We start from the raw sequence: 27,569 nt of genomic DNA, 5'->3' as shown, positions 1-27,569 counted from the left end.
GCTACAGACATTTCATTCCACTTCACCCTTCCTAAAGAAGGAGACTTGATTGGACCTGTTGTCGGCGCCACGCCACCGCTGATCAGCCAGCTGAAGCAGACGCTGAGACACAGCACTCCCATCGGTGGGTGTCACCACACCGGTTCACCAAAAGCCAAAGAACATAACACGGTCTTAGTAATATTATTTTTTCCCTCCTCCAGAGATCAGCTCTTTTTCTGAAAAGTCGGATGCAGTGGTTGACGTCTCCGCAGACGTGGTGATGGCCAGCAGCGATATCGTTTTGGGTGGAAGTGGCGGTGACGCAGCTGACAAAGGTGACGGGAAGCTGAGCTTGAGGATGAAGCTGGTGACGCCTGTTGAGGAGGGCAGCTCAGAGCGTTTCAGCCTGCAGAGTAAGAACTCCTTCCACGCTGTTTGTGAAAAAGTGTGTCGCTGCCGCACGCTCAGCGATGCATTTCTTTCCCCAGAGCCGACGCCACCAGAAGAGGATGGATCTGTCACCAAGGTTACGACTGTTTCCCAGGCTGTAACCAGGTAAGCTGGCGCTCTCTCTGCACGTTAATTAAATTCTTTAATTTGTCTCCTTCTCATTTCAGTCTATTCCACTTGTGCATGCTGTGTCTCTATGTCATCTCCCAGTGTAGTCTGAGGTTTGATTGAACTCTAAATAACATTTTTAACTTAGTACTTTGTTAAAAGTATGCACCAAAACTTTAGTTATTCACAAAATAAGGGACACTTGAACATTGGCTCACTTAAAGCTGGGATGCAAAAGTAACATTTATCTTATTTTATGTTGGCTAAAGTCTGTCAGAGTAATATGCAAGGGTAGATTTTGGTGTCTTACTGCATGTACTGTACACACTCATTTGCTAGACTGTAAGCATGCATGCAGTGTGCAGTGCAGTGACTGGATATCAGGTGGTACAAAAGCAACCAATTCATTTTTAATTTGCACAGGCATGTTGGTTTGCTTACTATGTTAAAGAAATCGCTTTCTTTGAGCTACGGCGCGTGACGATTTGTTGTTCCATTGTTGACGTTCCAGCAGCCCGTCGGTGTTCACTCGGGTCAGGCAGGTGCACCGACAGCAGCAGGCGGAGGAGGACAGCCAGCCTGGAGGAAACACTACACTCGTCAGGTAAGCTCACATCATAGTCTCACAGAGGCAGATAAATGCATAAAGATTCACACTGTTCAAGCCTTTCACTGTGCTGGTCAATAAGGAATGCCATTAGAGGTTCATATGTCTGGATAAATGTTGTGACTGTGCTTTGCACTGCAGGCATGAAGGTCCACAGAGGAAAGCCTGCCACACACTCACAGCAGTGTTGTCCTACTTCTGTTAGCATTTTGAGCCTATGATTTAAAAACTGTGTCTCCTGCCTCCCCAGTGTTAATGTTAGCACATGCATATCACAGTATTCACCACACTGTCCTGTGTCACCCTTACACTATCTGGATGTTCCCACTTTATAAATCATCTAGTCCTTCACACGTCTGTCTGACCCTGGGATTTGAATCCCTGTCCCTGATTTAGTGTGTGTTAGGACAGAAATAGGCCTCGTGCTGTGAGCCTGCGTGTGCATGTGACATTGAGACCTACTTTATGTTTCCAGAGGAGATTGGGTGGTTATTTTATCTACTTGGTGTGTATCCTCTCAGGACATGGAGAGTGGTAAGGTGTGACAAAGTTGGGTCGTTGTGCTGAACGCCACACTGCTGTGATCCTTTGTGGAAACATTAGTGCTGCTCTGACTCGTTATCAGTCGACTACTTAAGAAAAGGCACACGTCCATGCCATGTGTTTACCTTTGGAAAGTAAAGGTGACGATTTGGTGTGTGACACTGCTTTTGGAGCCTTTGGTATAAACAGGTTTTCAGTAAATATGTGAAAAGCAGTGAACAGAAGTATTCTGTGGTTGTTGCTGGACTAACCAACCACTAGAAGAGCTAAACATGAATCTTTGAAAGCAGAAAGGTTCTTGTTTGGATTCCTGACCTGTAATTTGATCACTGGAAAGATGCTCCATGGTTATGTACCGTCCTTTCCAGGGGGGAACTGTTCGCCTCACCACAGAGGAGCTCTCAGGCGTCCGTATCGGAATGCAACAGTCTACCGAACAGCCAGGATGTATCGACAGCGCCGCAGCAGGACCTGCGGGATGCGCTCGCCCCCGCTGAGCTGCCTGAGGACAGCAGAGGACTGCCTGACGCTCAAGAGCCGACCTCCCCAAGCAGCACAACAGTCAGGCAGAAAGTGGTTTCCCAGCAGGCCTCTGAGAACACCATCACCTCCACACCGCCCAGCAAGGTATGCGACTCAGGATCAGTCATGCACAGTTGGATAAACATGTGATTTCCATCATATTTGATGTTATTGTGATATTAATCAGTCTGTCCTGTGTGCTCAGACATGCCAGCGGGCAGTCTCCCAGCAGACCGGCTTCGATGCAGCGGGGTTTCGCTCCCCAGCTGGCCGGGTACGCACAGTGAGCCTCTTTGGACGAAGAGATTAATCACGTGTTTCTATCGTTCATTTGTCATTCTTTCATTTTTTTCTTTTGTATTGAAAGGGTGAACCCGAGTCTCCGTCCTTTAGAAGAACCGTCGTCCCCTCTCACCGCAGACACGTGCGCACCATCCAGGAAGTGCGGACCACCATCACTCGGATCATTACAGACGTTTATTATGAGGACGGCAAAGAGGTGGATCGCAAAGTCACCGAGGTACCTGTGTCTGTTTGGGTCTGATTGCTGGAGCCTGTGTTTTTGTATTTTCTGTCTGTCAGAACATGTCAGGGCTGCAAATTCATGCAATCCTCCTCTGCACAGTTCAGAGAGCAGCACTGCTGTGCAAGTTATGTGCATGATTTTATCGAGAAACATCACCATGATTAAAATGTGCATCGTTTGTCCAAACACCCTCAGCGTTCGTTTAATTTCTGCTGAATATTCATTTCTCAAAAAATCACATTGAGTCACATTCATGGGAAACTGAGTGTGCATGAGCACGAGCTGCAGCCTCCAGAACGAGAAGGAAATGGAGTTTGACCTCCAAGCAATCCTGTGCAGACATCCATGGTTCTTTCACTATCAGGCCTCTTTGTTTTTAAAGGAAAATGTATTTATAGATTTTGGCTGTTTAACGTGTTCTCGTGTCACTGCCCGACGTGTCCAGGAGAGCGAGGAGCCCGTGGTGGACTGTCAGGTCTTGGACAGCGACATCTCTCCGTGCCGCACAGGCAGCAGTTCTGTGACCTCTGGTGATCTGGGGGACATCAGCTCGCTTTCGTCCAAAGCGTCCAGCCTGCAGCACAGCTCCGGGGGAACCAGCAGCAGTACCGGCCTCACCAGACCAGACTTCATCATTCCAGCGAGCAGAGGGTTCAAATCCATGAGGTAACTCCTCGTCCTCCACCGTCCCAAAGTTCTTACCGTTTCTCCTCAACCTTCCTGCTCTCTCTCTCCACTAGTTGCATGCTGTGTCACTTCTTCACCTGCTGTGACTCTAACATCCTGATTTCTCAGTGATTCACTGATCCCTGCCTGCGACAGGTCCGTGTTGTCACAGGTGTAGATCTGGGGTCGCTGCACAGCTCTCACTTGTCAGTGAGGTGACTTTTAAAAGTGTCCCCAGATCGGTGCCTGTGCAACCTGACCGGCTCCATTCGTCCCCTCTGTGTGTCTGCAGTCCGAGGAGGGGAGGTGGGCATCAACAGAGGGGTCACAGGGGTCACAGGGCAGGGTCAGTGGTCACACTGAACAGAGGCTACAGCACGCTGGGGTCCCGGGCCTTCGTCCCGCTGACCCCCAGAGGAAGGGCTAGAAGGGGCCGACCCCCGTCCCGCTCCTCCCTGTCCAGGTGAGTCCTCCCTGAGGCTCGCTCTGCACTTACAGAAACCATGGACAGGAAACACTCTGAGCCCTCGCCAGCTGCACGAACTTAATAACACCTTTTCCTTTTCTTACTCATTTTCTTCTCACTAATCTTCTCACTCGGAGCTGAAACCAGGTTCACGGTTTGCACATCTAAAAAAACAAAACAAGAATATCTGTGAAAATTTCCCAGAAATAAGTTATTACTGTGCTAACAATAATTCCAGATCTTTTACTGGGGTTTATCTAGTAGTTACTCGATGTTCAAATGTCTTAAATGTCTCGTGTACAGGTGAATCATGTGACTCAGGGGCCACTTAATGCTTAATGCAGGGTTTTGCCCCACCTGCTGCCCTCAGGTTCAGTTCTTTCCAGCAGCCTCTTATGGCATGCAGGGGAAAAAACCCAGTAGCAGTGATGTTTGCGCTCGTGGCACAGTAACGACAACATGCAGATCTGAAATCTCAGGTTTACAAGGCAGACATGTTTGTAGTCAAACAGCCCTGCTGTAGCTAAATTCTCCACCCTGCCTGGCAGATTAATCCAGAGCTGCGGGCTCGATCTCATGAAGCCCACACAGTCCACAGGAAGCTCTCCCAGGAGCGTTTGCTTTTCTAGAGGACACGTTGATCGTTCTTGTGCTGACTGTCACCGCTCGGTTTCAGACAGAAACACAGCTGTAAAACTCGAGCTTACTGTAGTTTTTGTTGGATCTTCTTTTTCAGGGCTCATTCAGTTGTGCTGCTCTCGGCAGATTTAGCTGGTTGTGTTTCTGAATTAAGACCTTTTTAATAAGTCACCTGCAGAAACTTGTGCAGATTTACCCTGTGTAGTTAATCTGGGGCTAGATGGGGTGCTGGGTGTTATCACCTTTGCAGAGTTTGTAGTTTATGCTCATGAAGTGCTCCCATACCACACAGACAGCAGCACCGCGTCACTGCAGATTAGACTCTAAGCTTTCGTTGAGGTACGGGACAGAGAGCTAGTTTGTCTGCTAACCTCCAGCTGGATAAAAGCTGCTTTAAAGATACTTGTGGTTCATTTCAACAAATAAAATAAAACCAAAAGGATTATTTTGACATAGGCAGGTCCAAAAATGAGCTAAAGCTAAAGGATATTTACTGATTCCATTAAAATTCTGTGCATCTGTGGAATGTCTTCCGTCTCTGCTTGGATTGGGACAACACAGGCCTTTTACACGAGACTGTTCTCTCTAAAGGGGAGGAGGCGGTGGCTCGCTGCAGAGACTGAGAGCTCAGGGTCAGCCACAGTCCTCCTCAGAAGATGAGCCGTACAGCCGCGTGCTCCCCCCACGCTTCCCTGTCAGCCCCACGGACCCCGAGCTGCCCAGCCACTCAGACTCCCTCAGGTCTTCGCCAGAGGCGGCGAGCTCAGCCGGGAGCAGCTTCATCGGCCTGCGGGTGGTGGCTAAGTGGTCATCCAATGGCTACTTCTACTCTGGTCGCATCATCAAAGACGCCGGCGAGGGGAGATTCCGCTTGCGGTTCGACGATGGCTACGAGTGTGAGGTTGCCGGGAAGGATATCCTGCTGTGCGATCCCATCCCGCTGGAGACGGAGGTCACTGCTCTGCTGGAAGACGAGTACTTCAGTATAGGTGAGGAAGTGATAACCGCGCGTAGTTTAGTAAGATCGCTGTGGTGAGTTTGGTTTTTTGTCCTTTTACTCCACCTGGTTTGGACGGAGGAGATTTAACAGTGATATCAGCTCTGACTGTTTCTGTGGTTGTTACATGAAAGACTAAAACATGCAGGACTGATGGTTCTTGTGTTTGTGCAGGTGTTGTTAAGGGCCATAAAACAGAAGGCCCGGAGCTGTTCTACAGCGTGGAGAAGGAGGGTCAGAGGCAGTGGTACAACAGGACATCGGTCATCCTGTCGCTGGAGCAGGGAAACAAGCTGAGGGAGCAGCACAGCCTCGGGCCCTACGAGCCCACCACTCCTCTGGCCAAGGCCTCCGACATCAGTCTGGGTAAGACGCCGCAGAGCTGAGGATGGACCCACACGGCGGTGGTACCGCCTCTGCCCGTGACTCTCACTGTGCTTAACTCTTTTAAACCTCGACAGTCCTTAAACAGGGCGAACTCTTTAAAATAGACCAATAGAAAGTTCAGCCTGAGTGTAACCGGGTTCCTTCTGATCCACTTCTCGACTGATGCGTCTGTTTCTCTGATCGCAGCTCTCACTGTTTTTAGAGTTTTTCAAAGCCAATCATTCTCATCCATGATGGAGACAAAAGGAACCAATAACTTGGACGTTATAGTGTGTGTTTGTTACAGTACACAGTGTGGTGTGGAACCAGTGTTAGCACCTTCTTCTGTCTTCTGGCCCGTGCGTTCCTCTGTAATGACAGTCGGGTCAGCACAGGGTCATTATAAAAGCACAAGCCCCCCTTAATAGTTGTTCTGCAGTGCAGTCTTAGAGGTTCCTCACTTATTTTAATGCTTAGAGGCAGTAAATACAGGAAGTCTGTGTGTTTGTCCCAGCAGGCAAATGCAGTAGCATGTGATCCGTAAACGGCGGGCTCAGAGAGCTGGGAAGAAGTCCTGCATACATGTAGCACTTTGTGTAAAGAATACACGAGGAAGAGTTTGGTTTGCTTCGGTGGGCTGTGAGCCTGTTTGTGTTCACACATCATCCTGAGTTCAGTTTAAAGGCACCTTTGAGAGCCCTGGTTTAATGTGACAAAGCACGGGGAATGGTAGAACTTACAGGACACCATCAGAGAGGAGTGCTTGATGGTGCCTTTCATTCGTGCCTGACTGTGATACAGCTGCACTGAAAAATGAGAGCAGAGCGGCGTTTCCTTGGCAGCTGTATTTCAAGCCACCGTCCTCTGATCAGACACGTGTAAAGTGTTTGCTTTTCGCTCCGCCCACTGTCATTTAAGGGCTGGGTTCACCATTCAAACCATGATGATTAAGATCATGCTGGCTGTGTAAGTTATGATGAGATCGGCGTTAATTGTTCAGGACACAGATGACATACAAACATTTGCTCTGGAAGCAGGCGTGCTCGTCTAATACTGAAGCTCTGTTCCTGCGCCAAACTCCTCCTGTGTTATCGCTCCAGAGAAGTAAAGACTATCTGTGTCATCTTATAGCTCATATTAGTGCCCAAAGCATCATCGGCAGACAGACGTCGTCCAGCTCTTCAGATGCACTGAGACCTATAGTGAGACCAGTGGTTAAACCTAATATACTCAGTGTGCATACTGGACTACTGTCTCGAGCTCTTGCTCCCAGTTGTATGTTCCCTTCAGTTTGCTGATATTTATTATCATCCTCAGATAACTTGGTTGAGGGGAAGAGGAGACGCAGAGGAACCCCTGGAGGTCAGAACACTCCCAACCGCAGCTCCTCCAGCAGCCCTCGCACCCCGGGAACCTCCAGCAAGAGGAAGCTGATGGCCTCAGAGGACAACCAGGGGCCGGCCAAGAGGGGGCGCAGGGGGGCGGGGGCCAGAGCTGGTACGAAGACCGCCTCGCCGTGACCATGGCTGTGTGTGTGTGTGTGTGTGTGTGTGTTGTTGGGGTTAATGCCATATATTTATGGTATTGCAGTTAGCTTTGAATTTTAAAATTGTGATTTTAAACGCGATGCAAACTGGTTTTAATGGACTGTGAATGATTAGCAGCTGATTTTTAACAGTTTTAAGATGACTTTTAATGATTGTGTGTTATAGACTGTTTTATTCATCCTGATGCAGACTTGATTCAGGTTGTTGTTCATGTGAAATCAGTAATATGCCATTTTTGTACTGAGCATGATGAAGACACCTTCATGCGGCCTGTGTGCGTCCTCTGCTGCTGAGACTGACTCGGTAATGAATAACCCACCCGCAGTTTTAGCATGGTGTTGTTCACGGGTGGAGGGGAAGGGAAGTGGATTTCACGGGTGCATTATGTGAGCACAGCTGTTCTGTTTGATGTTGGGAAGACCAGTTCAGCCAAATCACAGAAACAGTCTCTCTGAGCTCTGCGCCCAACATGGGTGTGTTGTTTTTCCCGCGTGTCAGGAATGATGCTGCTGTTACACTCCTGCTTATTCTCTGGGCAGGAACTCCTCACACATCACAACAATACATCAAAAACTATCTCCATGGTTAAAATGAGTGAGAAACTGTTTTATTGTGGCTTTGGGTGAACTCGTCGTTTAAAGAAGTCCCTGTCTTTAACCTCTAAGTCCTGCGTGTGTTTGTGTCCTCAGCTCAGCGGGTCGGTGTGTGCAATACCTCGGGCAGTGGCACCGATGTCCCGGGTCAGTCTGGGGACGTGGAAGACTCTCACGGTCCGCTGCCCCAGAACACGTCCCTCTTTATGGGCTTCGCGTTCATGTTGACCGCCTCGTCTGAGACCGACCGCCTGACCAACAAGCTCACGAGCGAGGATGAGGAGGGTGAGACAGATTGTGCTTCAGCACCTCCAGATTTGAGCCTTCAGTCATGTCAGATAAACACTAATGTTGCATAAAGATTTGTCTGGAAGCCCAAACGTAGCTGTCGACAGGGTTTTCTGCTGAAGGCAGCAGTGTTGCTCGCTTGTTGATGAAGCAGTGATATCATCACATACATGAGCTTGGACAGATGAACATGAACACTCACTCTTACTGCTTTTCCCCCAGTGGTCATGCATTTAATAACACTATATGTTTCCACATGTTTGAGAAGCATTTGGTGCATAAACTTGCTTATTGGGCTCATTCCCACTGTGGGAAAATCACGATTTCAACTATAGTGAGTAAAACTTCTTCCAGTAGCATCACTGGGTCCAGTTTAGCCCATCATTTTGTGGTGCTCATTTCTGGGCCGTAATTACCTCTTTCCCACTATGTGGTGCTGGTGCCCCTCACCCCCAACTGGTCATGGTGCTGGCGGAGGGTTCTTCCTGTCAAAGGGAGTTCTTCCTTCCCACTATCGCCAAGTGTCTGATAGTTTGGGTTTTCTCTCTAGTTTTGTGGGGTCTTTATCCTACAATTTAAAGAAAATTGAGGCGACTGTTGTCGTCATTTGGTGCAATATAAATACTGTTGAACTGAACAGGAGTCCACATTATCAGAAAAAAGTGTGATGACCTGCACACACTGTTTTCTCCACGGTTTGCAGAAATGCTCATAGTAGCTAACACACCAAACATGGACTCAAAGTAAAGTGCTGGGCTTTTTGTGTATTTCCAAAAAGTATTGGAACCTCAAAATAACCACGAATAAGCTACAATTAACTAACAATGACAAAATGCATATAATGTGCAGCCAGGTGCATCTCGGGATGTTAAAGGGGGCTGATTGTGGTTTACATGGTTCACAGCTGAAAGTAATCCTCGTCCTATGCTGACCTCGGTGCAGCTCCTCAGTTCATCCTCAGTCTGTTTCAGCTGCAGCTCCAGGCAGCTTTCTGCTGCTTAGCTGCCTGACAGACAGATGAGGGGAACATAATTATCCACTGTGAGAAAAACACTCTGAAACTCGGTGTTCAGAGCATCCCGAGCGTTTTGCACAGACTCATCTCATTATGTGAAACTGACTATGTTTAATATGAACATCCACCACTGGAAACATGAGAGTATGTGCAGCTGGCTAACTACACACTGGACCCAGCCCTAATCACAATTGTTGAAGCCTTCCTGCCTCCTTTGATGCTTTTCTCTTCAGATTATGTGCAGACGGGTCCGTATAACAAGTCATACACAGAATCGCAGCTGCAGGCGGGCGGAGGCTTCATCCTGCCAAACTTCAATGAAGAACAGGTAAGTAATGAAAACCCTAGCATGTGCCTGTGATCGCACAGATATGTTTACGTTACACATATCTGTGCCAGCTCACCAAAGCAATATTAGTCTTCTCCGTGGTAACAAACATCACCTAAAGTCTGAAGCAGTGCAGTAAATGAGTGTGTGTTCGACTCCCTTTTCAGTGTAAGGCAGCTTACCAGAGCCTGCTCATCGCAGACCAGCACTGCCGTACCAGGAAGTACCTGCTGTGTTTAGCCAGCGGCGTGCCGTGTGTGTCGCACATATGGGTGAGAGACTGCTGCAAAGAGAACAAACTGCTCAACTACAGGAACTACCTGCTGCCTGCCGGCGTGGGGCTGGACGATGCCATAGTGGAGTGGTGAGAGGACGCTTTATGTTTGGGATTTATTTATAATAATAAAGGTTCCATTTGAAATGCAGCACATCTCCTGCAAATCACATCAAAAGATTCGTTTTTATTGGGGGAACATGAAAGTCAACAAACAACCAAATGGTGAATGGACTGGTTCTTATATAGCGCTTTTTCTACTCTTCTGAGCACTCAAAGCGCTTTACACAACTTGGGCATTCACCCAAGCACATTTCCTAAGTGCTTTCCAACTAACATTCACACACATTCACACTCCGATGGATGCATCACAGAGCAATTTGGAGTTAGTATCTTGCCCATGCAGACTTGGGGAAGCCAGGAATCGAACCACCAACCTTCCGATCAGTAGATGACCTGCTCTACCGCCTGAGCTACAGCCACCCCAAAGAACACGAGTGTGGGCACAAAATGCTGTGTGTAGTAAGTTTACTGATGAAGCCAGCAGTGCAGTTTCCATTCACACTTGGTACAAATTAACACCAGTGTAGAAGTCAAACGACCATCTTCTTTTGAAAAATCTTTATTGGAATTGACACTCAAAGGCATAATCAAGCTCCACCCACTCATCATTTGACCTGTTTGTATAATAAATAGAACAGATCACATGACTGATCCCTGCTCTTCCTTGTGAGCAGTAAAGTGGCAGGTTTCAGCACATTAGTCTGTCCTGCTGTGGGGAAAAGTCTCGTCTGCTACAATGTAACAGGTGGATGTTACTTCAGACTGGAAACCAGTAGTCAGTGTAAAAACGTGCTGATAAAATCCTGGTTTCTCCTGACTATCCTTGGTCCTCACGAGGTCAGAGGTGTAAGAATCGCAGCTGATTCAGTGATGTCACTCTTAAGTGATGTCATCAGCTATGACATTGTTTTATGATGGTACTTTATGAAATTTCCCCTTGTGGGACTAATAAAGGTATCTTATCTTATCTTTAAGATATTTCCATGTGGAATAAACCAAAGTGTTCTTGTTTACAAGTCACAGAGCCTTTGTTGCTTCTGATCTTTTCTGTTTGTCCTCTCAGGCATCCCCGCTGCAGCCCCTTCAAAGGCCTGCGGGCCCTTCTGGTGTTTGAGAAGCCGGTGGAACTGTGGGCCCAGCTGATTACCATGGGTGGAGGCTCCTCCGTCCGGCAGTTCCAAGCAGACAAGGACAACTCTGGTACAGGATCCACACAGTGATGTCCAAACAATGCACCCTGTCTCGCTGCTGTGCTGAAACTTTAATCTGTTCACTTTCCCGCTCCATCCTTAGACATTCCTGCTGGCAAGTATGACCTCGTGGTGACAGACCATGCTTGTCCGCCGCTGCTCGAGAAAAGCGCAACATCACAGGAAATCCCGCTGGTGTCTCCGGAGTGGCTCATCCAGAGTCTCATCTGCGGGGAGCGCCTGGCTTTCGACAGCAAGCCTCAATTTTGCCACGACTATTCCTCATCCTCATAATCTGACCCCATGTGCAAAATGCCTTTGACCAAGCTAAATGTTGAGCTTTAGTTCTGTTGCATGCTACTGCTGTATATAACTTGATCCTGTCCGTTTTTATGAGATAATAAATTGTGACCCTTGTTTCATTTTAATGCATTGATGTTTATTTTCTCCACACAAAACAGTACACGCAACAAGCCGTTAATATTTACAGTTTATACAAGAGTCAAAGGGAGGGTTCGCCCACATTACATCCCAGCAGTGCTCCTGTGATCTCCGCCTCCATTTCCATACACTGAGTGATGATGGTGTAACGAGCACAGCGCCTAAACTGAATACATTGTAAAAACATCCAGCGTAGTTCGATGACAGGCTGCACATTGAATCCATGTCTGCTGTGGATTAGGCCAAGCTAAACATAAAGATTAGCAACTGCCAGTGTAGGATGCTAATCTGTCAATTAGAATAGATGCATAGCAAAGTGTCGCCATGGCTACATGCATTTACAGAGATCTGATGGTTTAAAAAGCTGTGCATGTGTTTTTTTTATTTTTGACAACTGGCTATCGTCTTACCCGTCTGTTCAGACCCACCTACTGCTTCCACAAATATGACCTTGCTTGCTCAGATATATGATACATATGATATGTAGTCATTTCAAATGGAAGTCCAGAAACCAAGGTGATGTCACGATCTCATCTTTTACATCAACTCTACAGTTTTATCAAACAAAGATCAGACTGTTCTCCATGATCTCATCGACAAAGGGAACAAACGGCCTTTTCCTTTGGTTGTTTGGGCCACACTGAACTATTTCCCACTCAAGACTTTCTTTTTTGATGTAGTGAGCTCTACAAAAACAGTGACGTTTGTTTGCTTCTCATGTTAACTTCAGAGCAGTTTGATCATCTCTGCATGTAAAACAAACCCAAACTATCTGCTCAGTTCAGTATTACTACAGTGAAAGTGATCATTGTAATATGGTTGTTCAAAGGTTGGGTGAAGCCGGTGATGGGAGTCTCTTCTGCAGGTTAAATAACTTCCTGTGGGCTCTTCTTAAACACTGAAAAAAACAGGAAGTATATATTTTAGATTAACCGTGGTACATTCTGATGACCGTCTGTGTTGAATTTTCTGCACCTGAACATGAGCTATAGATGATGATCACACTGGTCCTACCTGCCCAGTGTGCCTCCAGCTTGGGTGTAGTATTTGTTGTAGTCCAGTCGCAGCAACAGCTGAGCCAGATCAGAGTTTATCTGATGGTTCCTAACGCTCGACAGAATTTTGAACAGGAGGGATGACTGGCGTCTGAAGCCCTGAAATTTGACAGAGTTGGCATTACAAAAAAAAGTCTCTTTACAGTTTCCAACAGAGGAAAAAAAAGGTGTGTATTCTCTACCTTGACTAGCAGATCGAGCTGAGCGGTTCCCCTGTCATCCAGTGAAACCACAGTCTGACTGACCAGAGAGCAGAAGCTATGGCACAGCTCGAGGATCTCATTGAGGCAGTGAAACACCTGAAGGTGAGAGTTTGTGAGCAGAGCGGCCTCAGGTAAGGAGGGTGAAATGTAGCAGCTGAGCATCATTTTTGTTTGGTGTCTCATACCGGCTTCAGGAGGATGAAGGACTGGGCCAGCAGGTTGCTGAGGAAATGATCGTGGGCCAGTCGGATGCTCTCGAAGTCTCTGGTGGAGTTGATCTGCTGAAGCAGCTGAGAGAACTGAGACTCCAGCACATCCACCTGCAGTTTAAAAACTACATCATTCAAACAGCACGTGATTCTTTTTTCCTTGAATTATTACTCCTGTGATGGTTTTTAACATCTGCATCCACAGACGAGCCGTCATGAGGCACTGATGCCCGAACGGGCTTTGAAATGTGATTTAATTTAGCCACCAGTCAATTTTTAAGTAGGATATGGGAGAACTGGTTAAATCTCTCAGACTCTGAGCAGGAAAGTCTTTGATGACAGCTAAAACCTCATGCAAAGGTCATTAAATGATAATCTTGTGCGCTGGTAGTTTAAAATGCCCGGCTGCATTGTTACCTGCAAATAATACTGCAAGTTGTCAATCAAGAAGGCCATGTGGTTGCGTAGCCTCCACTTCACAGCGTCCGTCTGGCTGGACTTCAGGTGTTTCCTCTGCATCTGCAGGGCCCAGCAGTGCTGCAGCTGTGACTGCACCCGCCGCACGCTCAGCAGGTACCTGAACACAACATTGTACCTGACCACACACACACACGAGGAGGAGAGGACGGTGACTGGATGCACTGGGACTAAACGCATCAAAGGTGCAGTAAGGGGTGCAAACACGCACTTCTCCAGCACAGCAGGAGTGAAGAGGATGTGCAGTGGCCACTGGACCTTGTAGGTGAGACCGAGGGCTGCCCAGCCTGTGGGAGGAACCTCGCGAGGGGAAGTGTCTTGTGGAGGAGTGGCTCCGTCTCTGGGGCCTGACGCCTCTGAGAAAGCAGGCATAGTAACCAACCATCAGCTCGAGATAACATGTATAAGTACACCAGGTGAATACTGTCGGTAACAGTGGGTGTGGGGGAGGATTTAAAACCTGAAGTCTGCAGTTTATGGTGTGGCGTTTGATCTAAGTGCTTCATAAATAAATAAATACCTTTCAGACTTGTTTTCATGTAGATTCGTCTGCTAACAGTCTGTTAACACTGACTCTGATATTTGAAATAAAATAAATGACTGTAATTGTTCCTTTATTAGCCCTCTCTCTCTCAGCCTATACGAACTTACATTTAGGGATGACTCTGATTAACCACAATAATCGTGAAATGATAAATATGACATGTTGACGGTTCCAGTTTGAATGCAGGTATCTAAAAAGAGCCTCTCCTATTTTAATCAAAGCTCTCCAAACTTCCTCTTTTCACACCGGCCTCAATCACAACAATAAGAATGTTGTATCTGAAATGCATCTGCAGGGGCAGGATGCTGGTCTTCCAGTTGTTCGAGTGTTTTAGCCCCAACAGCTGGAATATCTAACCTTTAGTGAAACGAGAACTTTGTACTTCTGTGTTTCATTCACTCTGTGATCCACGTTTCTCTTTAATCTCCTATGACTTCAAAAATAGGCCAAAATATACACGTTGTCCTGTACACCATAAGGGTATCTGACATCTGATCAGTAAACTCAGCAGTAGCTGTGTAACAGTATAAATTCTTTCTATTAACTGTAATAAAACACCGGACATACGGCTTTAACCTGATGACAAAGCATGAAGGCTTCATTTGGAAAAAACAGTTTAGGCCAGCAGAGGGCGCCACCCGCCACAGACTGAGTTTTACGACATCAGGAGTGGGGCTCCTAAACAAAGGTTGCACTGTGACCCAGTGAGCCCACCTTTGCCGTCTTTGCCCTGGTAGTCCACGGTGAGGTGCAGCAGAGGCAGGAGGTTGTCATCGTCCAGCAGCACCTTATGAGCTGCCTGCTGGAAGGCTACGTTTACATCTGTGGAAAAGAAATCACATGATATGATGCTGCAAGAGCTTTGACCTTGAGTGTGCTTTTACTTTGCTGCTGCTTTACGAGCAGAGACACAGAACCTGCACACATTTCAAGTCTCTACATGTGTCTGTTTCTTGCAGATGTTTTGTTTTATTATTATGATTTTTCTTCTTCTTCTTTTTTTGGCATGTAGCACGGCACGAATGCACGTGAACACATAATGACAAACAGCTGCATATTGTGTTTAACTGTGTAACTTACCTATGAACAAATAAACAGAGAGGGGAAGCTGTTTGAGACCCGCACATCAATATTTACCGTGCTCGGTGACAGCCGTCGGAGGAGTCTTCAGCATGTGCTGCGCGAGGTCAATAAAAACCTGGTAGAGCTCTCCGCGACCCAGCAGGTAGAAGTCCTTAATGATCTGGGAACAAACAAAACACAAACATCAGCACGGTTCATTTCACGCTGATTTATGATGCAGAACCAAGGACAATGAGGACAAACCTTGAGCTGCTCAAGCAGATCTGCCTCTTCCACCATTAGCGTCCAGAGGTGCTGCAAATCAGCAAGACAGCATGAGGGCTTTACTTTGTGAAAGCAGCTCGCTAGTTTTCCTTTTTTAATGCTAAAAATGATGCTGTCCCTGATGAGCTCACCTCAGCCACTGTGCTCCTTATGCGATCGATCAAATTCTCAAAATCCACCAGGCTGAAAAGAGGCTGCTGTTTGAGTCGATGCAGCTCAGCAGCAAACATGTCCTCCTGGTGTTTCAGTATAGAGCCTGAAAAATACGAAGGAAACAGGTTGGGTTGTTTTAGACACACAAAAAGAAGAGGTCCCACTCCAGTAGGTTACAACAGAAGCTCCCAGTACCAGCTCTGGATGGGCTGTGGTTGTGGTTTTCAAACATTTGGACAGATTCTCCCACAAAGAGGATTTTCTCAGCCACTCGGATGGGGATGTAAGAAGGCAGCATCTCTGTGCGCAGGGAGAACTGCTGCAGAGATGGAGCCAGCATGTTCTCCTCCTCGATGAGCCTCTGCACAACAGCACAGACCGACATTAAAAGACTTGAGAAAAACACACTCGGAGTTCAGCGCTGGATGCACGTCCGTGCGTGCCACTCACCAGGTCCTGTAATTCACGGAGCTGCTTCCCGCTCAAGCCTCCGAGTCCCAGGTCTTCTTCTTCCTCCTCTTGGTTGGCAGCAGCTCCTCCAGCACTGGGACCCTGCTTCACAAAAAACTCCTCGCTTTGGTCCAGCAGCAGCCCGTGCAGCATCCAAGCTGCCAGCTGCTTGTACATCACACCGTGGCACACGGCCAGAATCCTGCAGATTCAAAGAAACAAAAGGATAGCTGATATCAGTGTTCAATGATAAGAAAGTATAAACATCCTACTGATTCTATGGCACGTGCTGTAATGCAAGACAATGCACAACATATGTGAAGCACATCCACAAAAAGTTATTTTAGAAACAGCAGCAATCGACAACTACACCACGTCCAGTTCTATCCACACACTGTGTGCACGACATTTTCAGTTACTGTTCATCCCCAGGTGACACTGTGTCTTTGGTCCCTGAGCCTGGTTCTGCCGGAGGTTTCTTCCTCTTAAAAGGGAGTTTTTTCTTCCCACTGTCGCCAAGGTGCTTGCTCATGTTGGATTTTCTCTGTATTATTGTAGCATCTCTACCTTACAGTATAAAGCACACTGTTGCTGTTGTGACTTGGTGCTGTATAAATAAAACTAAATATGACTGAGAAAGAGAGGAATGTGCAGACAGCAGCCACGCCTTAAAGTGTAACATGTTTAGTGTACGTGAGGACATGATTCACAGAATCCTGCTAAAACAAACCTGAAGCTGGTGATTGAGACCATAAAGTAATCATTGAGGTGTTTATGAAGGTGATTAGGTGAATCTGTCTTTAGCATTAGCTCTACTGTTGCACACATGAAGTGAACCTTTAAAATGAACAATTATCAGAGGAAGTACTGAACTCACTGTGGAAAACCCTTTAAAGCTTGGCACCATAATACAATCAACACCACAATGAAAACTAGGCATTAAAAACAGTCCACAGGTTAATGAAGTTCAGGTGCTGTTGTCCTTTGTAGCTGGTGGAGTGGTGACAGTCACAACACAGGTCGAGGTCACAGGAAAGAGAATAAATGAATTTTAATAGCTCGCTGGGATTTGTTATGTTTAGCACACATGAAGTGTCAAATCCACATCAGTGAAGGAAGGAAACACCCACACAGGGTTACTTATAGTCTCTGTGGCAGGATAATGTATGTATTATTACGCCAGTGCTAAAACCGTGATAAACATAGACTTACTTTTCCAAGGCCATGCGTACTGGGGGTAGTCCCCCACAGCTGTGCTTGTACACCGTCTCCAGGATCTGGCAGCCGTGGATCTAATTCAGCAGATACACGAGGTATTTACAACACGCCAGGCCCTCCTGATGCATTACAGAGCATCTCACTGTACAGTGACCAAGTGCTCATCCAAAGGTCCATTTTCATGACTATAACAACACGTTTATCAATTCTATTATGGACCATACCACAGGAAACAGGCTGGTAAGCTACATTACTAAACAGTGAAAGAAGAGTATTCATTTCATTGACTTTCAGCGAACAACAGACGCTGGACAAGTGCTGCTGTCTCTCCTTTATTCAGTAATGATGTATCTCTCCTTTACCTTCTGTGACTTTATCGTCTCGACCACCACCATCACAGATGGAAACAGCAACTGGAACTAAACAAACACAAACCAAGTCAGCATTATATTTTAGTTAAGAAGAAAATCTTAATGTGTTTTTTAGGCAAGTCTTTACCTGGTCAAGCTTGTAGTTAACATGAGATATCGTCAGATGTGGATCTCCGAGGAACTGAAACAAACGAGAGAGTGAAATGAGCGTCGTCTCACACGCTGTGCTGTTCTTGGCTGTCGCCCTTTCCTGACTTTACCTCCTGTTCGAGGTCCAGCAGGGCCTGCCTGTAAGGCTGCAGCATGGAGTCCAGCCCCGTGCAGAAAGCCCGCAGGTAAATCCCATGAAGCCCGGTCTGGCTGGGCTGGCTGCTGTGATGCTCCTGCACAGCAGGGACGTATTACTGAACAATGAGACCGTGTCGAAGATGCAGTCAAAAAGAAAAAAATCATCACGTATAAATGTTTTAGGACTCACCTGTGGATGAACATGTCCCGTGTGTTGTTCTATAAACTCTGTAAAGCGTATATAATCTGAGCCCAGTTTACAGAGTCTGTTGAGGACACTGGTCTCACTGGGGTGAAGGAACGGCAGGTCCTGGGACACCTGAAGGTGACGTAAAAACAAGTTAAGTGTGCCGAAAAAACACATAAGTTAGAATGACGCACTACACCGACGCTCCTCCTTTCTTCTGACCGCACTTTAGTCATTATTAATATTGTAAAATGAAACTGTTGCATCCAGACGAGGCTAAATCAGTAAATCACTTCTCCTTTGTCCTTTAAATGACTTTATAAGTAACATATGTTTGGCAGAAGTTCATGTTTGGACAGACAACACGCCGCGGTCTCTGTAAATAAAGTTGAATCAGAATCAGAGAAACTTTTGAGACATTGAGATAGTGGACTCTTATAGGTACCTGGGTGTTCACCTGAATAATAAACTGGACTGGAGCCACAACACTGATGCTCTTTACAGGAAGGGTCAGAGCAGACTCTACCTGCTGAGGCGGCTGAGGTCATTTGGAGTACAGGGAGCGCTTTTAAAGACCTTCTATGACTCTGTGGTGGCATCTGTCATTTTTTACAGTGTGGTATGTTGGAGCAGCAGTTTATCGGCAGCTGAGAGGAAGAGGTTGGATAAACTCATCAGGAAGGCCAGCTCTGTTCTGGGATGCACCCTGGACCCAATGCAGGTGGTGGGAGACAGAAGGACTCTGGCCAAAATAACATCTCTGATGGACAGAGTCTCCCACCCCATGCATGGAAATGTTGCTGAACTGCAGAGCTCCTTCAGTGACAGACTGCTGCATCCTAGATGCATGAAGGAGCGTTTCTGCAGGTCCTTCCTCCCTGCAGCTGTCACACTGTACAATCAGAACTGCTCCCAACAATCATAGATGTTTACATCTGCGCTGTAACTGCAATAAGTTAATCAACCGATTCGCACTACAACCTGGTTTGCCTCTTATCTGTAGTTATTTATATTTAATTTAATAACTGTACAGTACTCTGTTTATAGTAACCATTGTCCTTAATGTAAATATGTAAGAAAAATTGTGTATGTTTCTGTTCTGTGTCCTGTGTACTGTTTGTTTGTATATGTGTCTTTCTGGCTGCTGTTACAACCAAATTTCCCCTTGTGGGACGATTAAAGGATTATTCTTTATTTATTGCAGGGAGTTGTCATAGTAACAGACAAAAAATAAAGTGTTGATAAAGAGATAAATATATAAACATTTAACATAAAATATAACACCGATACTTCATGTTATGTATGTCTCTTGCTAGTTCTGACGTGTGATGATTTTCATGGTGTGTTTTACTGTTACCATCATTCCTGCTGTTCTGAGGCCTTAGCTTGGAGTTCCCATGTATTGCCTGTACATACATTATACATTCTCTGACTATATTTCATATAAGTGTGCACTACCCCAACATTACATATGAACAATGAGAAATAAGCAAAATCAATGTACTTCTTTTTAACAGAACTGAGCCATGACATCATTACTTGCACTATTTTAACCATTTCACATGTCTGCAGTGAAAACGTTCAGTTGTTGTGACTCAGCACACTGTATGTGCACCAGTCTTACACGTGCAGTGAAGATGACATCATGACATAATCTGCAACTGCTGCGTTGTTCCAGTCTGAAGTGGCTGAAAGTGTTCACTACAGAGTTGCTAGTATTTGATTATTTACTGGATGCTGTGTGGTTGGAATGAGGGCAGCAGAATGCTGCACAGCCTGGCACCCTCACATCAGACCTGTGTGCAGTTTGCATGATGTTTGCATGCATTCCCAATACAGTCAGGCACAAATGCAACCTGGCTGAACACTGTGACTGGGAGCAGTTGTTACCCCTAATGATTATCTTTGAAACTTGCCTAATAAATGAATTATACACTGAATATTTCAGCCACAACTCACTACCATATGATTCTCCAAAAGCTGATTCTGTTCATCTGGACGTTTTCAGTGGGAGAAACGTTTCATCACTCATCCAGGTGACGTCTTCAGTCTCAGCTGACTGCAGGTTTCCCCAAACCTTATAAACAGTACATTTGCATAATGACTGAAACCAGCCCTCTGAAGGAACAATGGGCTGTGAGGTCACCTTCATCATGATTATGCAAATTCTCATGACCATTGATCAACAACCACTGATCAATTGCCATGAGTACCATTCACCGCTACGTCCAGATGAACAGAATCAACTTTTGGAGATTTACTTACCTAGATGACTGAGCATGTATTAGGACATCTATATATGAAGCTGTAAAACAAAGACTGCTAACATTTTTTCTGATACTTCTATTTAAATATAGTCAAGACATTTGTCTGTATTACACTTTTATAACTGCTTACACCATAAAAGAAAGACAGAGTTATGTCAGCTTAGCTCTGACACACAACAGGCACACTCTCCATCTCACACTTTTATTAGAACACATCTTTTTTCTAAACACACAGAATGAGATGTGTACAAGATGTTCCTTCTTTGCCTTTCATAAAAGACATCAAATCAAATCAAATGGCGCTCCCACACACTGTCCTGCTTACAGCTGGAATATTCATTTGAATAGACCTTTTGAAAAAATACCACACCCATTCACCCACTTGTAAATTTTAACTGCAAAAAGCACCAAACACATGGATACAAAACAGACGAGTTTACATGTAAATAACAGCAATGAAAGACAATGTTGCAGCAAAAGGAAGAAGGGAAGTAAGTAATGTTGGTAATTATTTCAATGAGAGCAGAGCTTAAAAACACAAAAAGCCTTTCTCTGGTTTCTAACATAAAATCAGTATAACACAGATCTCCTTTGGGGATCGTGTTAAGCACCAGGAGGGTTGCCAGGATTTATACATCAGGGAAACCAAACAACCTCTGGCGAAGAGGATGGCAGATCATCAGGCCAGGACTATTTACGCCCACAGGCCAGTGATGAGGATGTACACATCCTGGACAGGGAGGAACGCTGGTTTGAGCGCAGAGTCAACAAGGCCATTTACATGAAAAGGGAAAGACCATCTCTGAATCGAGGAGGGGTCCGTGTGTGTGGGCTTCCAGTAAACTTCGATGTTGAGGTTGCCATTCTCTTCAATGTGCACAGCACAGTCCAGGAATGGCAAACAGTTATCCTTTGTGTCTTCCCTGGTGAACTTTATGTTTTTATCCACAGCGTTGATGTGAGCAGTGAAGGATTCCACTTCTCGGGTTTTGATTTTGACCCAGGTGTTGTCCACATATCTGTACCAGTGGCTGGGTGCTCTCCTTTTAAAAGAGCCAAGAGCCTCTTCTTCCACTTCCATGTTCCATGTGACCGTGCCGTGCGCACTGAAGGGAATGGAAACCTCATCATTGAAGTTTACCAGAAGCCCACACACACAGACCAGTACCTCCTCTTTGACTCCCATCACCCTCTGGAACACAAACTTGGAGTAATCAGGACCCTACACCACCGGGCAGAAAATGTTCCCTCTAAGCCTGAAGGGAAAAAGAAGGAACACACAGATGTAAAGGAAGCACTCAAAGCATGTGGTTATCCTAACTGGGCGTTTATCAAGTCAGCAAAGAGTCACAGAAAAGAAGATCAGACACCAGCGAGGGAGGATAAGAAAGACAGACGCAACAACATTGTCATCCCCTATGTAGCCGGTGTATCAGAGAAACTCAGGAGAGTTTTCTCCAAGCACGACATCCCAGTGTACTTCAGACCCAGCAACACACTCAGACACAAACTGGTTCACCCGAAAGACAAAACTCCAAAACACAGACTGAACAACGTGGTGTATGCTGTACAGTGCAGCGAGGAATGCCCAGACCTCTACATTGGAGAGACCAAACAGCCACTTCACAAGCGCATGGCACAACATAGAAGAGCCACCTCCACAGGACAAGACTCAGCAGTCCATCTGCATCTAAAGGTCAAAGGTCACTCTTTCGAGGCGCCAATGTTCACATTTTGGACAGAGAGGACAGATGATTTATGTCCACTGTGAGCGACCATCTTTGAACAGAGGCGGTGGTTTACGACACCAACTGTCTGCCATCTATAATCCAGTTTTGAGATCCTTCCCAGACGCCTTAACGCCCACTCACATCCTGGGCCATCTGACCTCAGGAAATCACATGATAGGGTGGGGCCAGGTTTCACAATGAGCTCACCCGAAACCCTGGCTGATTGTGACCCACCTTGGCTCATGTGATTAGGTAGAGGATCATCAGGGGGTCCTTTTGTCCCTCTTTGGAGGGGTTACTCCCACAGAGCTTAAATCTGGGACTCTCCACCATTTGACCCTAGAACTGAAGAAGCTTCTCTACTGAGAGGTGAAACGTCTTCAAGCAACTTAAAGTTTAAGTCCAGACGCTTTTCTTATCCAAGATCCTTAGACTACGATGACCTGAATGACTGAGAACCTTCACAGACATGCCTAAATGCAGAGATTTGCAGTAATGTGATTGGCTGATACTTGCGTAAACGAACAGGGGTACCTAATAAAAAGGCAGGTGAGTGACGTTTCATCTTGCAGTATTCAAACCTGCCAATTGTCAGTAAGCTATCCTAGCAAAAATGCATATCTTTAATATAGTGCTACCAAAGCTAATAATTTAGCTTATGCATAATTGAATTGTAATAAATTGTCAAGCTTTGACTTGTAACCACATGCATATTAGCTAACATCTGAGTGAAGTTATCGTATCAGAGAACTGCAGTGTTTCCGTGTTACCTGTAAACCTGTTCGTTTGTTCCATGTAAAAATCGTCCCCGGGTATCCGCTCAGCGCCAGTAAGAGCTCGTGAATCATGTCAATGAAACTTAAAGTGTCTGAAATTCAAATTGTAGCGGAGAGATTCCCATTCAGCCACCAAAACAAACCGCCGCCCGAGCCGTCGCAGATTTGTTACGTGAGCGCGAAAAGCATCACGGGAAGAGTGCTGCAGGAGCCGGAGACATCGCTCCACGGTAGTGGAAGAGTCAGGCTTGCGATGTTATTTGTTTTTAAAATCGACAAGAGCCTTTAGCAACTCCACGCGTGCTTCGTTTGGGTTTCAATTAGCGCTGCGAGATGCGTAAACACAAGCCAGCTCATGGGAATTGTAGTTTTTTCCTGTGCACTAAGATATCGTCGCGAGTCTGGCGTCATTATTCGGTCATGTAACTAGCTGAAGCACATCGCAACGGAGAGCGCTTGGTATGTCGTAGTTACTGTATAAAATACTAACTTTATATTTCCCGTGCAAGCGACGGCAATCCCGTTACTCTCGTTTATGTCTGTGTTTTTGCTGTTAGCGTGTCTTCTGCTGTAGCTAATGTTATTCCACTAGCCGTTTGTCCTAACGTTAGTTCGTGGAGTCGGTTTGTTGGGTCCACTCTGGTATATTTACTAGTTGACACAACAAACGTTAGGCTGCTCTCAGGCAAGTCAGCAGGAAAACACCAGCGGTTTGAAACTAGTAGGGCCACCGCCATTTTACGTCGTCTAACGCAGACCTGTTGAGTTTAAGTGGCATGATTCACGCTAGCACTGCTAACCGCTAACAAATAAATAAGCTGCTGCTAGTTTTCTGTTGTTCTTCTAACCGTAAAACCGTGTCTGAGTGCAGGGATGGCGGGGGAGAGTGGCGGAGAGGACGTGGTTGCAGAGTACCTGGGCCAGAATCCGCAGCTGGCCCAATGGGTGGAAACATTCAGAAGCTACTGTGAGAGCAACAAGCAGTGGGTCGCTCGGAGAGAGTTCATCCTTAGGAACATGGAGGCTTTCCCGACAGTGAAGCCAGGAGTCTCCAGCAGCAGCCTGGACAGGCTGCTCTCTTTGTCCATGGTCTGGGCTAATCACGTTTTCCTGGGCTGCAGGTAGGACACGCTGATGGAGCAGAATGACAAGCTGTGGATGCTCTCCGCTATAATAAGAGTTCATTGTTACCTTTTAAATCCCTCAGCTATCCACAGGCTGTAATGGACAAGATCAAAGAGATGGGAGAAGGGATAAAAGTCCAAGATCCTCCTGTTCACAAAACAACAAAAGATGAATTCACAGCCAGAGGAAAGAGGAGCGCATCAGCTGGTAAGCAGTGCACATGTTTAACATTTCATCTTCACAGGTTACGTTTGGGAAAACTACCTGTTATTTAATGGGTCCAGGTTTTTCTGCTGCTGCTTGATAACGACAGAAAATCATAATAATTGATTTTTGAGTGTTTGGCCTGTAGTCTCATACTTCTACCTTCTCTGGAATATTCAGGGTGATATATACATAGGAAACCAATGGTGACAGGTGACATTAACACACCTGTACTGATGATATCATCAAAAACAGCCCGCAAAGATAATATAATACAGCCATGTTGATTTTCCTATAAATTTCATTTAAGGACCGTTTAAGTGCCGGCTGTAGTTGAAATCATTTCCATTGTGTATATTATTTAAAAAGCCCAGTTAACAATGCTTAAAATGCTATTGTGCATTGTGATTGCATTGGATTCAAATACTATTAGTGACTTCCCACTCTGAATTTTCCACTGGAACATCGCCTCAGGTCAGATTTCCAACTCAGAAAGTCGGAGCAGCCCGACCAAGCCTGACTCAACAATCCATGATAGCGGCTGTGAATGCAAACAGCAGTAAATCTGTAATACTTTAAATCTGGGCTGTGACTGTTGTGTGTTTGTGACTAAGCCACACACAGAGCAGGATCTGTCACGAACGGGCTGCAGCGTTTTTAAGTGCAAAAAACAAACACTGCTTGCTAATAATGCACAAACCTCGTCAAGCTTGCTAAGAAGCAAAAGAGATCCTGTCACTCCGACGTGTCAACACGGACATATATGAACACACACAGTAATATTTGCATTAGTTTCATCCTCCATGATAACAGGTTAAGGTTACCTTGGATGGCTTTTACAAGTGATGTGACTTCAATCTAAGAATAGATTTGACAGTTTTCTGTAGCTCGTTACTGACCAACAAATCCATTTCACTGCTGTTCTCTGTTGCTGTGAGGTTTCAGTGTAATTACCTACGCACAGGGTTTTTTCCCTTTCACACACCCACACCTGAGGCTCTGTTTCCTCATTAAATACAGATTCCCGTGCAGTCAACGTTTTCCTGCCTGCTGTGTCATCTTTTGCAGAGCTTGAGGATGACAGCTGCGTGAAAAGAGCCAAGGCTGGGCCTAATGAGCTCGACAGCAGACCTGCGCTCAGGACGGCGGCGCGGCCTGCGAGTCAGAAGCTGGGACCACCTCCACAGGCTCCAGCAGAGCACCAGCCCTTCTTCAACCGCCTGTACAAGGCTGTGGCGTGGAAACTGGTGTCAGCCGGGGGCTTTGGGCCCAACTTGGACCATTTTGAAATCCTTCGCAGCTGCGTGGAGTCGTGCAAGCAAACCCTGACGTGCGTGTTTGTGCCGCTGAAGGACATCACGGGCCTCCCCGCGGGCCGCACACAGAAGGAAGGCCACGTGTGTGAAATTCGCTGTCAGACTGTTTTCATGGGCACAGGATACGGGCGCGACGAGGCCGCTGCCAGAGCCATGGCTTCCAAAGAAGCCCTTAAAGTATTTCAGGGGCGGAAAGTCACTGTAAAGATCTGTCGGCGGAGGTACAAAGGGAAAGACGTGGATGATCTGATGCTGTTGGACGAACAGCCCCGCAGTCAGGGCTTTCCTCCTGCTCTCAGCTACCCTTTTCAGGACGAGCAGCTGGAAGACAGTTCATCGTAGAAGCTTTGACTGGGTGGAGCTACTGAAGGCGTTCACGCCTGTGTCGGGACCAGACTGTTATGCAGCTGACCATCGTAGCTAAGCCCAGAGAATATTAGGTAACTTGGAGCATTAACTGTCATGGTGCATTTCACACAATACCTTCATTTCTTAATAATCTTACGCGTGCACGATCACCAGAACAATAAAACTAGTCCCAAGTCTGCAAAAAACCAAACCCACTCCACTGCTCCTGATATTTTCAGCCATTATCTGAGTTGTAAAGACAGCAAACAGCGAACCAAAGTGTGTGGAGTGAGCGCCTGTGGCACTGGTTAAAAGTCCAGCAGCCACCAATGAGCAAAACTGCAATATTACACTGTTTGTGACTGTTTATGACAAAAGCAGTTTGGCCAGTAGTTCGTTCCCCCTTCATTTCATTCCTGTGTCACAGCTTTTTATCTGCTGATTTCATGAGGGTAACACAGGAGTACATGAGGTTTTATTTGATTGGTAGGAGTTGGGTTTTGGTTTTTTAGGTTCCAACTCACAACTTACAAGCAAAGTGAGTCACACGGACTCAACAATTACAGCTTCAATAACCTGGCAGGGTAACAATTCTTTTCTAAACATGATGTACTGTTCCTTACTGAGAATATTAAAAAAAACATCAGACTGGGGCGCACCACTCTGCATTTAGTTTAGTTGTTTCTTGTTTCAGTGATAAATGTCAGCCTTTTCCTTTAATCGTACTCGTGAAGGGTTGCAATGACATTGCTATTCTGTCGTGAGCTGCACTTAAAGAGGGGGGGCCTCTTATGCTCATTCCCATCTCCGTATTTAGATTCTGTAACATAATTCAGTCATTCTTATTTGTTTCAGCCCCTCCCCCTGTCTGAAACCAGCTGATTCAGCTCCTTTCCCTCTCAGCCAGCTGTATTCTAATTGGCTGCCCTTCATGAACAGCAGGATGATCAGTGTGCTGTGTGTCTGACAGAGCCACGCCTGCTCTCGCTGATGTCACACAGAGCCAAGAGGAGAAAAACGGGCAGCTTTTGGCTCACACGGTGTTACTTGCACATTCCCTGGTTTTTCTAAACACTGGTTTTATTGTTAATATGAGTGTCGCCCACTGTAACAGTATATGTGATATCATATTAGGAGAGCAGGGCTGCACCTTATTGAATTGATCACATTATTCTTAATTTTTCGATTAGCTTGGAGAAACAGTGCGTTGATTATGTCTTAGTTCAGACAAACTAAATCTGAAATCCTGGTTACAGTCATGGTTACTGGTTTCCAGTTCTTCATGGAACTGGCATCCCAGTGATTCAAAAACATGTCCACACGGACTTAACTGAAGATTGTTTTTTTTATTATTCAGACAAACTGAGGGAGACTCTGCCAACTACAGTACCTGTTTGACTGTAAATGCTACTGCTTTTCTTTGATATTATTATAAATAAGTTGATGTTAAAAATGAGAAAGTTTGAAGTATTTGGTTGTTAATATGAAGAACGTTTGTTTGGACGCGTCGTGTGTGTTTCTGATGTGTTTGAGGGTAAAGTGCTGCCGTAACGTGTTTGTTTCTTTCTTGCAGTCTTGGTTGAAATTGAACAGGGTTGCGTTAAAGTGTGAGTATCTATACTGTTCCATTGTACGTTTACGCCAGTGCTCCTGTTTCTATATATTTTTAAATAAACCAAATTGAAACTAA

The 27,569-nt window shown here is 45.9% G+C and overlaps 3 protein-coding genes across 13 annotated transcripts in view; 2 read left to right on the top strand and 1 right to left on the bottom strand.

Moving 5' to 3' along the window:
- tp53bp1 (tumor protein p53 binding protein, 1) overlaps positions 1 to 11,598 on the top strand; it is a 20,937-nt gene extending 9,339 nt beyond the window's left edge. For 5 of the 8 annotated variants that reach the window (XM_031755951.2, XM_031755954.1, XM_031755952.1 and 2 more), the window contains 17 exons: positions 8 to 124; positions 204 to 395; positions 471 to 537; positions 1,052 to 1,144; positions 2,059 to 2,317; positions 2,418 to 2,486; positions 2,580 to 2,732; positions 3,184 to 3,404; positions 3,697 to 3,867; positions 5,101 to 5,498; positions 5,681 to 5,872; positions 7,190 to 7,369; positions 8,109 to 8,297; positions 9,549 to 9,643; positions 9,811 to 10,007; positions 11,044 to 11,180; positions 11,274 to 11,598. In XM_031755951.2, coding sequence (XP_031611811.1) covers positions 8 to 124; positions 204 to 395; positions 471 to 537; positions 1,052 to 1,144; positions 2,059 to 2,317; positions 2,418 to 2,486; positions 2,580 to 2,732; positions 3,184 to 3,404; positions 3,697 to 3,867; positions 5,101 to 5,498; positions 5,681 to 5,872; positions 7,190 to 7,369; positions 8,109 to 8,297; positions 9,549 to 9,643; positions 9,811 to 10,007; positions 11,044 to 11,180; positions 11,274 to 11,464 — 2,921 coding nt within the window. In that variant the 3' untranslated portion in view covers positions 11,465 to 11,598. Of the gene's footprint in view, positions 1 to 7; positions 125 to 203; positions 396 to 470; positions 538 to 1,051; positions 1,145 to 2,058; positions 2,318 to 2,417; positions 2,487 to 2,579; positions 2,733 to 3,183; positions 3,405 to 3,696; positions 3,868 to 5,100; positions 5,499 to 5,680; positions 5,873 to 7,189; positions 7,370 to 7,664; positions 7,723 to 8,108; positions 8,298 to 9,548; positions 9,644 to 9,810; positions 10,008 to 11,043; positions 11,181 to 11,273 lie in introns of those variants that run through there. The other 3 variants (XM_039617048.1, XM_031755955.1, XR_005614289.1) reach the window with 3 other exon arrangements.
- Positions 11,588 to 23,017, bottom strand: tubgcp4 (tubulin, gamma complex associated protein 4). Of its 2 annotated transcripts, XM_031755956.2 has the most exons (18): positions 22,881 to 23,017; positions 18,117 to 18,245; positions 17,899 to 18,021; positions 17,766 to 17,819; positions 17,630 to 17,686; positions 17,262 to 17,341; positions 16,050 to 16,251; positions 15,795 to 15,960; positions 15,578 to 15,702; positions 15,426 to 15,476; positions 15,237 to 15,342; positions 14,814 to 14,921; positions 13,767 to 13,911; positions 13,496 to 13,673; positions 13,055 to 13,189; positions 12,849 to 12,965; positions 12,626 to 12,765; positions 11,588 to 12,509 (listed from the first exon to the last, which is right to left on the bottom strand). In XM_031755956.2, exons 1-18 carry the CDS (start codon positions 22,956 to 22,958, stop codon positions 12,503 to 12,505), a joined length of 2,001 nt encoding a protein of 666 aa, XP_031611816.1. In that variant the 5' UTR covers positions 22,959 to 23,017; the 3' UTR covers positions 11,588 to 12,502. The 2 variants fall into 2 exon arrangements, with proteins under 2 accessions (XP_031611816.1, XP_039473205.1); XM_039617271.1 differs by lacking the exon at positions 22,881 to 23,017 and having other exon boundaries at positions 17,899 to 18,042; positions 18,117 to 18,248.
- Positions 22,924 to 27,569, top strand: LOC116332879 (CDKN2A interacting protein). Of its 3 annotated transcripts, XR_004200415.2 has the most exons (5): positions 22,924 to 23,116; positions 23,758 to 24,007; positions 24,094 to 24,218; positions 25,284 to 25,971; positions 26,735 to 27,569. XR_004200415.2 is itself a non-coding variant. In XM_031755958.2 (4 exons), the coding sequence occupies exons 1-4, from the start codon at positions 22,957 to 22,959 to the stop codon at positions 25,871 to 25,873; spliced, it is 1,125 nt and encodes a 374-aa protein (XP_031611818.1). In that variant the 5' UTR covers positions 22,924 to 22,956; the 3' UTR covers positions 25,874 to 27,569. The 3 variants fall into 3 exon arrangements, 2 of the variants coding, with proteins under 2 accessions (XP_031611818.1, XP_031611820.1); XM_031755958.2 differs by having other exon boundaries at positions 25,284 to 27,569; XM_031755960.2 differs by lacking the exon at positions 22,924 to 23,116 and adding an exon at positions 23,127 to 23,345 and having other exon boundaries at positions 25,284 to 27,569.

The sequence above is a fragment of the Oreochromis aureus genome, linkage group 1 (genome assembly GCF_013358895.1).
Source record: "Oreochromis aureus strain Israel breed Guangdong linkage group 1, ZZ_aureus, whole genome shotgun sequence".
Lineage (NCBI taxonomy): Eukaryota > Metazoa > Chordata > Actinopteri > Cichliformes > Cichlidae > Oreochromis > Oreochromis aureus.
The sequence above is the reverse complement of the archived record's forward strand: the minus strand, read 5'-3'. Positions and strand labels throughout refer to the sequence as shown.

What these genes read in the sequence shown, in the direction of transcription:
- LOC116332879 (XM_031755958.2), top strand. Translation starts at nt 22,957, where the DNA reads ATGTCAATGAAACTTAAAGTGTCTGAAATTCAAATTGTAGCGGAGAGA. An exon ending in GCCGGAGACATCGCTCCACG is followed by an intron (nt 23,117 to 23,757) that starts GTAGTGGAAGAG and finishes GTCTGAGTGCAG; the next exon opens with GGATGGCGGGGGAGAGTGGC. An exon ending in AAAGAGGAGCGCATCAGCTG is followed by an intron (nt 24,219 to 25,283) that starts GTAAGCAGTGCA and finishes CATCTTTTGCAG; the next exon opens with AGCTTGAGGATGACAGCTGC.
- tubgcp4 (XM_031755956.2), bottom strand. Translation starts at nt 22,958, where the DNA reads ATGATTCACGAGCTCTTACTGGCGCTGAGCGGATACCCGGGGACGATT. An exon ending in GTACGCATGGCCTTGGAAAA is followed by an intron (nt 16,252 to 17,261) that starts GTAAGTCTATGT and finishes TTGAATCTGCAG; the next exon opens with GATTCTGGCCGTGTGCCACG. An exon ending in GACGGCTGTCACCGAGCACG is followed by an intron (nt 14,922 to 15,236) that starts GTAAATATTGAT and finishes TCTTTTCCACAG; the next exon opens with ATGTAAACGTAGCCTTCCAG.